The sequence below is a fragment of the Mesocricetus auratus genome, unplaced genomic scaffold, assembly GCF_017639785.1.
Source record: "Mesocricetus auratus isolate SY011 unplaced genomic scaffold, BCM_Maur_2.0 Super-Scaffold_100009, whole genome shotgun sequence".
Taxonomy (NCBI): Eukaryota; Metazoa; Chordata; class Mammalia; order Rodentia; family Cricetidae; genus Mesocricetus; species Mesocricetus auratus.
The window spans coordinates 48,808,476-48,819,480 of NW_024429193.1; the positions used below are offsets into that span (position 1 = coordinate 48,808,476).

At 47.7% G+C, this 11,005-nt stretch overlaps 1 protein-coding gene and 1 pseudogene across 1 annotated transcript; both read left to right on the plus strand.

Annotated features, from left to right (window-relative positions):
• The first annotated feature begins 877 nt into the window (after window positions 1–877).
• On the plus strand, window positions 878–995 carry LOC121142498 (annotated as a pseudogene).
• A 5,114-nt stretch (window positions 996–6,109) lies between these two features.
• On the plus strand, window positions 6,110–10,528 carry LOC101827684 (glutathione S-transferase Mu 2). The gene is made up of 8 exons (XM_005076613.4): window positions 6,110–6,235; window positions 6,513–6,588; window positions 7,007–7,071; window positions 7,356–7,437; window positions 7,532–7,632; window positions 8,306–8,401; window positions 8,489–8,599; window positions 9,995–10,528. Exons 1-8 carry the CDS (start codon window positions 6,200–6,202, stop codon window positions 10,082–10,084), a joined length of 657 nt encoding a protein of 218 aa, XP_005076670.1. The 5' UTR covers window positions 6,110–6,199; the 3' UTR covers window positions 10,085–10,528.
• The last annotated feature ends 477 nt before the right edge of the window (window positions 10,529–11,005 follow it).

Consider the following 11,005-nt stretch of genomic DNA (forward strand, 5'->3'; position numbering starts at 1 on the left):
GCCACATACTCCTATTGTGATGGACCGCCTTGCTGCAAGCCCCAAAGTGGTGGACTGTGGACATTCCAAACTGAACCCAAAATACACCTTCCATTGATTACCTTGGGTGTTTTTGCTACAGTATTGGAAAACTGACTACTACAAATGCACTAATGGTTTGTCTTTTAACTGTCTTGACAAGTGGATTGGGGGGGTGCTAGGGATTGAACCTAGGAACTTATCCATGTAGGCATGTTCTCTCATATTGAGATATATCCCCAGACATATGTATGTTGTCTCATATTGAGATATATCCCTAGATATAAGTATGTTCTCTCATATTGAGATATATCTCCAGACATTGGTATGTTCTCTCATATTGAGATATATCTCCAGACATAGGTATGTTATCTCTCATTGAGACATATCTCCAGACATAGGTATGTTCTCTCACATTGAGATATATCCCCAGACACAAGTATGTTCTCTCATATTGAGATATATCCCCAGACACTAATTGGTTTCTCTCTTGAGTCTATAGTTCATTTCAGCTCCAGAGGGAAAAAATGAAAGTTGTTGTCATGTTCTAAAAATGAAGCAAACTTTTAAACCAGAGGCGTGCTTAAACTGTAACCACTATTTACATGTGAGACCCCAACAAATAAGAATGAGATGGAGTTGGAATTCTGGCTGGTAGAGCACTTGCCTAGCACATCCAGGTCCTGGGTTTATCTTGAAAAAGGAAAACAAATTTTTTTAAAGAAGAAATATTTTAAAGGCTCAAAAGAATCAAGCTCTCCAGTGGGGAAACGATGCTCTCCGTCAAAACTCAAAGGACTTGTGATACAAGGTGAAAGACGAAACGGTTTCCTCATTGCACATAAGCCTTGTTCCCCACTTGCAGCTAATTAAGCCAACCAGGTCCCGCTCCCCATGGTTGCAAACAGCAGCCTCCTTGGTAGTGTATGCAGCCTGCTGCCTATGTGGGCTGCCCTACGGGAACCTTGGAGACAATTTTCTGGCAGTTATCCAAGTGTCTGATCTCAATACTGTCCCCAGCCTAGGCTCCAGACAGGTAGGTACGTATGGTGCCTTTGGAAAGCCTCAGGACACAGTGGCCAGGGTTCACACGGGCCACGTCATCATGTCCATTCATAGCAAGCTGCAGAATAAGGTACATGTGATTGAGGCTCTTCATGGAGCCAAGTTCAAGCTCCCTGGCCACCAGAAGATCCACATCTCAGAGATGTGGGACTTCAAGTTTAATGCCGATGACCTTGAAGACAGTGTGGCTGAGAAGCAGCTAATTCCTGATGGCTGTGCCGGCAAATGTATCTCCAGCTGTGGTCCCCTGGACAAGTGGTGAGGCTCGCATTCCTGAGGGTTCCACAGTGCTCTCCAGTACCCTACCAAATCATGCTCAGTAACAGATCTCACATGCCACCTGAAAGAAACAAACAAAACAAACAAAAAAAGAGCTGTTACCCACATTTTTGTCCGGCCATATTTTCTGGCCCTATTCTGATTGACCCTCTGTACACAAAGTCTCAACACACTGTGTAACCCCTCAGAGGATGGAAGTAAAAACAGCGAGATAAGCAGGAATTCAAAAGAAACCCATGGAAGAAGGGACAGTCATGCCCTAAGAGCCACATGAACAATTTCAAACAGTCAAAACATTTTTTTCCTCTCTTAAGCCTGAGTGAATTCATTGAGAAAGGAGTTTATGATGTGTTTTTAGGAGACAGAAATACTGAGGCACTATAAGATGTGTTCTTAAAATAAAATTTAAAACATGGTAAGATTTGTCTGAGAAAACCACCTGGAGATGCCTCCCCCACCCCTTCTCAGGGCAAAGGGCAGGGGAGAGGAGAGTCAGCTCCATGCCACACTGCACAATATTATGCTGATAAAATTTCATTACATTTGAAGCATCTGCAGCAAGTCTGGAGCAAGCATTAAATACAAAGAAAAATTGCCAGTGTGCAAGAGAATCCAAGATAAAGCCGGCAGAAGCCGGTTGTAAACAGGGCTGTGTCAGCAGAAACTGATTAGGAAGCCAGAACTATTCCTCAAGTAGATAGAGAGTGTCACAGCTAGGACCCAAACTCTTGGGGACTGACTGAAACAGTAAAAGACCCTTTTTGCCACAGGAGATTAGAGGTGGCGTTTGCCTGCATGCATGATACCATTCAGTTTCCTTCAAAAATGCAGTAGCTTCCAGTCACAGACCGGCTCACCTGTGACACTGGGCAGGTGATGGGGGAGAGGGGTTGACGGCACTGGCTAGGCAACAGCGGGTGAGAAAACGCCTTTTGCCCAGGCTCCTCAGGTTTGGCATGGCAGGACACTGAGTTCCCAGACTCTCAGCTGGTTGAAGATACATGTGTGAACCCTTGTGCACTCAGGAAGAATTTGGACAAGGCATTCTCTTTGTTCATAAAACTAAACTCTTGGGGTGTAATACAAGGGGGAAACTTAACTTTTTGTTTTTGTTTTATGTTGGGTATCAAAGGGTCAGAGGGCAAGTCTCATCTGGGATGGTTGGTTGGATCTAGGAAATCCAAGTAATATAGGCATTTCATTTAATCTACATGGACATGGGAATCTTCACAAGAGACTGAAGTCTAATGAAATGACTAAAGCCTGATATTTTTGTGCTTTTAGACAGTGAAGAACAAATCTGGGAAGGAATGACGAGACAAATGGATCTCTAGACTACACTGCTAAATTCTATGTTATTAAGAAGTACACAGAGAAGGGGTATAATTTGAGAGTCACTTCACAGTCTGTTTATTCAAATTAGACTCCTAACTAGCTGCAGTTAGAGTCTTTGGCTATGCTGCAGCCTTGGTGTGTGAAGGATACATCCAGGAAGAATCTCCAGGGCTTGCTGAGAATGGACATGGACAGGTCAGATGACCTTCCCTAAAGTTGTGTGTTTAGGTTTCTGGAAACCCATATTTTTAGAAACCCAGCTATCCCTTTAAGAGCATATTGGTAACATTTTCTGTTTTGTAGATGGAGAGGTAACTCAGCCATTAAGAGTGAAAAGAAAAGAATTGGTTCAGGACCCCCAGACCAAGTTCTCAACACAAAGGAGATTTGCCCCAGAGGGACAGAGGGCAGGAAATACAAGACAAATAAAGGAGACAGAGATGAGGGAGAAGGAGAAGGGAACAAGGGGAGGGGGCAGGGATAGTTGTCCCAGAGTGGGATAGATAGGAGACAGGCGTGGCCCATAGGAAAAAGTCAATTTATAAAGGTATAGGGGGAAACCTGTGTCAGAATGAGGTATTTAATTTTAATTGAGCATGTTAATTAGGTGAGCCAAAGGGGTCTTTAATTGCTGGACTACAATACTTTGATAGCTGGACCTTGGTAGTCTCAGGAGGAGGAAGTGGCCAAATGAAGGGAGTAGACTTTGGTGGCTAGCTTTTAGGAAGGTAGTCTAATGGTTTTGTGTGTGTGTGTGTGAAGAAAAGAGAATCAGGGAGAAGGACAAGGCCTGCCAGAGCCATACTTGTCACACTCAAACTGGCCAGAGTCCCTTCAAAGAGCACTGGCTGCTCCTCCAGAAGATTGGGGTTCAGTTCCTAGCATCCACATACAGGCTCATAGTCATCTGTAACTTCAGGTCCAGAGAATCTGATGCCCTCTTCTGGACACTGAGGGCACTTCACACATATGGGGTACAGATATCCATACAGGCAAACACCTACACATAAAATAAAAATAAATAACTAAAATTTTTTTTAAGTTTCCCTGTTTTCATTCTTAGAAATGTTTCTTGTTTTCTATCAGGTTTTGTTACTTTTCTGCTTCTGGAAACTTTTGTTTTGCTTTCTTCTTCTTTTTTATTATATAGATTCATTTATTTATTATGTATACAGTGTTCTGCCTGCATGTATGCCTGCAGGCCAGAAAAGGGCACCAGATCTCATTACAGATGGTTGTGAGCCACCATGTGGTTGCTGGGAATTGAACTTCAGACCTTTGGAAGAGCAGGCAATGCTCCTAAGTACTGAGCCATCTCTCCGGCCCTATTTTGCTTTATTCTTAATATCTGAAGTATGTGGGAAATTTACTGAATTCCAGTTTGTCAGTATCTTATGAATGAAATTTTATTTTCTTATTGTTAGATTTTTGTTTTGTATTATGGATTTTCTGAGTTTAGATGAGTGACATTTCAGAGACTGTGAATAAATTTCCAGAGGAGGCCTTGGCCAGCATGGCTCCTCCTCCCTTGCCTTCTCTCTACTCTTCTGAGAGTATGGAAATGGGATGGTGGGCCTCATGTTCCCTGAATCACTACAGTGTGGATCCCTCTTCTCAGACAACTCTAGCTTTTGCCAAGTTGATGTAAACTATCCAGCACATGGATAGTTAACAGTGGTTCAGAGACCCATGCATATGTGTGTGCACATGTACCTGTGCCTTGCAGTGGACAGTGGTCTAGGGAAAGCTATGTGGGAATTTACTCTGGGGCATTAGGCTCCTTCTATAGCTCAGCTGCAGTTTAGTGACCTCAGTTGGGAGGATTCCCCACAGTACTGTATCCAGCTAGCCCCATGACATGATTTCTGATCTCTGAGCTTCACAAAGACCCTCAGAGTATGCAGTTTCTCTGCCCTTAGCGCTGAGATAGCTTTTACCTGTCCCAGGAATGCTTACACCTTACCCTGAAGTCCTAACTGGTGTTAATTCTCCAAATGTACTTTCTGCAGAGCAACAGCTTCGCCCTTTGATTTGCAGGGTCTAGGATACCATTTTCTGATATGCATTCTGTCTTGCCATTTCCTTTAACTGGGCAAAGTCAACTAAAGTTCAATTTATCCCAAACCTCTTGATCTTGAAACAATCTTGCCTTCAGGAAAGTGGGCTCCCAGGTGGGAGGGACAGTGTTCTTGACAGGACATTGTCCTTTAGACAGGAGTTTCTGTCCCACCCAGTCCTGCAGCTGTTTAGTCCCAAATAAGCACACAGAGGCTTATATTAATTATAGACGGTTTGGCAATGGCTCAGGCTTCTTATTGGATAGTTCTCTCTTAATTATTAACCCATTTCTATTAATCTGTGCATCTCCACATGGTCTTGGCTTACCGGTGATGCCCAGATCTCTTGCTCCCTCGGCAGCTACATGGCATCTCCCTGGAGACTTACTCTCTGTCTTCCCCTTCCCAGCATTCTCCTAGTCTGATATCCCCACCTATATTTCCTGTCTGGCTACATCCTGCCTGCCTATTGGTCAAAACAGCTTTATTCATCAACCATTAAGAGAAGCATATCCCCAGCATACAGAAGGACATCCCTCGTCATTGTCCTTTTGGAGGTTGTACCTCAAGGCCCATATCACAGGGTGACTTGAAAAGCTCCTTTGAGCCTCCCTCCCATACCAGACACATATGGGTCAGGGACCCTGATAACTGAAGATCTAGCCTTGGGTTCCCTGTGTCTTGTGTAGACTTCTCCAAGGATGCCCTCTGGACAGCATCCTGTTGTCCCTTGGAAACAGGAGAGGTGTCTGTTCCCTTGAAACACAGGCCCTCCTATCATAGCATACTCCAGCTGTGAGCCTTGCACTTCCCATCGGCCACTTTGGTGGCCAGAGTGAAGAAATGGCAGCCTAATGACCTCTGTGGCTGCGCGGGACCTCTCAGATTCACCATGCCCTTAGTGTCCAGAGTTGCAAACACAGCTAAGACACTAAACACCGAAACCACTTGATAGTCTGTCTGCCCTTTGTCCTTAGGTAGGTCCATTTTATTGTCCTCCTAAAGGAGCAAATACCATTCCTTGTTTGTTTTGCAAATTGACCAAGGTCTCGCAGTTCCAGGGACAGGACTAAACTTTTGGGCTAGCAACAGGCAGAGTGATAAGAGGAGGGGAAAGAAGAAGAAATCATGGCATTTCCAACATCTGGCCTTTCTCCAGGGGCACTGGCAGCTTGGGCGGGGGGGGGGGGGATAGGCAGGGGGAGTAGGAGGTGGTGGCACAGCGCAGGCAGGGTCAGGGCCTGCCGAGCCAAGCATCTGGCTTTAGGGGTTGGAAGACCTTGAGGAGAGCCTATCCTAACAGGGGCGGGAATGGGCTGAGAAGCAGGGGGCGGGGCCACGAAGGGAGGGCGGGGCTCACTGCTAGTCCTGCTGCTTTTCTCTTTGTGCAACAGGGTACAATCACAGTTTACATAGCTCCGCTGAAGCCAGACAGCACCAGCATCATGCCCATGACACTGGGTTACTGGGATATCCGTGGGGTGAGAGAGAGGGGTCTGACATTAGACATTAGAGTGCGATGGGGACGCGGGGTGGGAATGTGGGGAGTAGTGGGGAGCTGGTCTGGGCCTTGCTGGATTCAGCCTGTGCTTCTCAGAGCTCTAGATGTTTGAGATTAGTCTCTCTCTCTCCCTCTCCCTTCCCTGGTGTGTGTGTGTGTGCGTGCATGCGTGTGTGTGTGTGTGTGTGTGTGTGTGTGTGTGCGTGTGCGCGTGTGTAAGAGGTCCCAGTGCCTCTCTGATGAACCATGTCTCCTAGTTGTGTCACGCCATCCGCCTGCTCCTGGAATACACAGAGACAAGCTATGAGGAGAAGAGATACACCATGGGGGACGGTAATGACACCCTCTTAGACTCTTGTCCAACTTCTGATTGGTGGCCCTCAAAAGTCCCTGGTCCTGACCTCTTGTTGCCCAAATCTGTGGGCCTCTTCCAGCGAGCACTAGAGTCTACACCTTCAAGAAACCCCTGTGAAGGCAGTTTCGTCTTCCAATGCAGGGCTATGACTTTTCCACTATTTGTGATTTAGCATTTACCTAAACCTTTTGTAAACCTTAGATATGCTAGTCCCACAGTCCCAAACACACATTGCTCCTGTAACCTTGGAATATGATACTCAAGTGTGAGAGGTGCAGATTCCCTGCCTAAGGGAATCTGAGGGCATGGGGTGAGGGTCGCCTGACTCCCTGCTCAGGTTCCTGTAGGAGGGTGGGAACTAAGGTGATCTCTTTTCACATTCTCTTGTCCCTACAGCTCCTGACTATGACCAAAGCCAGTGGCTGAGTGAGAAGTTCAAGCTGGGCCTGGACTTTCCCAATGTAGGTGCAGGGAAGGGGAGGTCTGGGGAGGGCATGGCGTCCTCACCTCATCTCCTCACCTGGGTGAGGGCTTTGGGATCAGAGATTCAGCTCTCCTGCTCCCATCCTGGAGACTGCACAGTGTTTCTGTGATGGGCTGTGTCCAGCTCTTCCATTCAGGGTGCACTGTGCTGGTGGAGGGCTTTCCATGCCAGGCACACTGAGTGCCAGCCCCCGTGTCTGTCCTTACCAGAGAAGGGGTGTAGGACCCCCAGATCCTCTGAGCATTTTGCTTGTCCTTCCAGCTGCCCTACTTAATTGATGGGTCACACAAGATCACCCAGAGCAACGCCATCCTGCGCTACATCGCCCGCAAGCACAACCTGTGTGAGTGGGGCTGGCTGTAAGGTGGCGCCTGGTGGTCACCTCTCTGGGCTTGGCTGGGGTGGGATGCCGAGAGTCTCTGCTGTGTGTGCTGCAGGTGGGGAGACAGAAGAGGAGAAGATTCGTATTGACATTTTGGAGAACCAGGTCATGGACACCCGTATGCAGCTTGTGATGGTCTGCTACAACCCTGAGTTTGTGAGTTGCCCAGTGGATGGGGAAGACAGGGTTAGGAGTTAAAGTCCTATGTTCACGACTTTATTGGTCAAGTTTAGCATTTGACTCTAGTGGTACTGATTCTCTAAGGACTTACGTATCCCAGCAACAAAGTGGCCTTCATGACTCCAGAATCTTGCCAAATAACAACCATTGAGTCAGTTTCTATCACTCCTAGGATACGGTTTAGATTCCTCAAACTAGAAATACAGTTTTTAGACATTAGAGTATGTATTCAGAGTCCTTTTCATCTCCTTCTGTCCCAGCTATTCATGTCATCTGTCTGCTCCTACAATATGAGTTAAAATTAAAAAATGGGGGAGGGTGCTATATACCATGTCCCCTGACGTCTCTCAGAGCTCAGCTGTCTCTCCTTCCAGAACTGTGCCCTCAGTAGTCACAGGAATCAGGACTGCTTCCCAAGAGGCAGCTCGGAGGTTGGCCAGAGGGACAATGTCCATGCCAGTCCTTCCTTTCAACATCAAACATTCCTTCACTTTATAAAAAGTACTCAAATAGCCACTGTTCCGCCATCCACTAGGAAGAGTTTTGCCTTCTCCCCTGAGTTCTTTTAGTATGTTGCTTCTTTGATGGCACGAGCTGAGTCCAGAGTGTGTCAGGTACATGGTCCATTGCTTTCCCCACACCATCTCAGGAGAAACAGAAGTCTGAGTACTTAAAGGGTCTCCCTGAGAAGATGAAGCTCTACTCGGAGTTCCTGGGAAAGCGGCCATGGTTTGCAGGGGACAAGGTAAAGAGAGGGAGGTTGGTGGGGAGGAGGAGTTGCCATTCTTCCCGGGCTAGGAGACCCCATCCCACTGACTCTGGCTTCCTGCAGATCACCTATGTGGATTTCCTCGCTTATGATGTCCTTGACCAGCAACAACTGTTTGAGCCCAAGTGCCTGGATGCCTTCCCAAACCTGAAGGACTTCAAGGCCCGCTTTGAGGTGACTCTCTCATCCGGCTTCCTCTTCCTTCCACCTTTCCAGGATGATTTTCTAATCTTTTAAATTAAAAGAGTGGTTAGCATTGCTTGAGCACTGGATATCTGGGAGGACCCATGCTCAGCACAGGATCGGATGTATCGCTACAGGATTGCTATGAGGTGGATAAAATTACCAGGCCCCGAAGACCAGGGCTTGTGTGAGTCTTCCTAGCTGACCTGCAGAGCTGTCTACTTCCCACACCCCCACCGGGCACCCATGGAGAACTCAGGCTGTAGAAGGAGCACGGATTGAGCGCAGCCCTCACAGGAGGGTGGCATCCAGGTCCCTGTGTTTGATGCCTCCCCAAATCTACTTTATTAGACAGTTGAAAGCATTAGCTTAACGTGCATGCGTGTGTGGTGTTGGTTTGGTCTCTTTCCTTCCTCCCTCCCTCCCCCTCTATTTCTCCCTCCCTCCCTCCCTTTCCCCTTCCCTCCCTCCCTCCCCCACCTCCCAGGCCTGGAATCTGTTTTCATTCCCCACTTCCTATCGAACGGTGTGCCTTCTCAGCTAGTTCCCTTTAGTTCTGGTTTTGGTCCAAGTTGAATGGCTTTGGGGATTATGCAAGAGATGGCATCACCATGGGGAAAGGGGGAAGGGAGAGTTAAAAGCTGCTGCCTGAGGCCTGGTGCTCTGCCCTGATCAGCAGTTAGCTATCTGAGAACTGACTCTTGGTAAAATTCACACAGAGTGATGGACTGAGTTTGTTATGGTCCCTGTGTTAGAACTAGAGATACGTTTGATTGGGGCATGGTAATATTGGGCTCAGGTACCAGGTGGAGAAATTTGGACTGTCTTCCCTCTGGGAATGGATCAGAACCCTGCCCCGCTCTTCCTGGTGGGCCTCCCTCCATCTTAGATACTCCCACCCAGGATTTGTTGAGTCATGGGGTGAGAACTGGGCTCATTTTAGGCTCCTCAGGCATGCTCTGTGAACTGCTTTTCCCCTGCCAACCCCTTCCTCCCGTGTGCAAATGCAGGCAGGCGTGTCTCTGTGAGAAAAGACTAGGCCTGTACAGACAGTGACAGGGCTGTGTGGATAGGAACAAGTTACGTTACCTCTCTGGACTTCAGGTTCCCTCCTGAAAAATGATCAGCAGGATCATTGAGTGGTTTTTCCAAACCCATAATGTACTGTCTAGAGGACACCAAACCCTCAGTCTAGTGCTGTTTCTCCATTGCCGTCCCTCTTGAGGTAGGACACTAGGGAAAGGAATTTGAAGAAATTCCTTTTCAAGGCTGAGGCTGACTGTGCTGCTCTGAATCTTGGGCCCAAATGGAGCCCATGGGGTGCAGCTGGTTGACCCCGTGGGCCTACAGACCTGAACTCTGCTGCTGTCTCCTTCCCACTCACAGGCCCTGAAGAAGATCTCTGCCTACATGAAGTCTAGCCGCTTCCTTCCAAGGCCGATGTATCTGAAGAAAGCCAAGTGGGGTAACAAGTAGAACCCCTTAATAGCAGGGCCAGGAGGAGATCTATGGCTGTTTGCTGGCCCTTTGCCTGGGGCACATCTGGGTCTCATTCCTTCCCTTCTTTCGTTCTCTTCCCCTCTGAAAGGCCTTAGCAACCCCCCTTTTCCACTCAGCTTCTCCCAAGTCAGCTTCTGTAACTCCATCTCCCCATTTCTTCAGAGTCCCTTCCTTCCCTTCCTTTTCTTTGTCCTTGATCCAACTGGCCTTCAGCTTTGCTGAGCTTAATGAAGGGATGCACTTGGCTCTGTGACTTCCCAGCTCTTCCAGAGAAACCAGTCCTGCCTATGTGCAGGTTCCCACCCTCAGTGTGAGGCTGCCAGCATTGTCAGAAAGACCAGGCTACTAATTTGTAGACCCTAGTCCTCTAGTATGGGACTTTTCTTGCCCTGGCTGATCCCCAATAAAGTCTGAACCACATTTGCTCTGTGTCCTGTTGCCTGTGGCTCTCAGAACTGCGTTGACTTGTTTGGGTGGTCATTGTTCTGTGTCCGTAGAAGGGACAGGTGGTTTTATGTGTGTATGTGTGTGTGAGAGAGAGGGGGAGGGAGAGAGGGAGAGAGGGAGAGAGAGATCTTGATGGTCACACAAAGTATAAGATCACTTACATTTTTGATGCTCCAGTCATTAATTCTGTGTTGCCCACCCTGGGATTCCTATAGGAGGGTGCTGCTTCTGTGCTGGGGTTCCTCATTCATTCAGCAGTCCTGTGCCTCCTCTACAGGAGTGTGCAGAGATTCTGGGCTGATGGGAGGGAGCTCCACTAGGCTAAGCACCTTTTGTGTCCTTCTCCCAGAAGCTTTCCCTAAACTAGACACCTCTCCTCCTATTCTCAGGATGTTTCCCCATGAACACTCCCCATTGTTTGCAGTTTGTGTCTGGGGTATTTTACCAAAC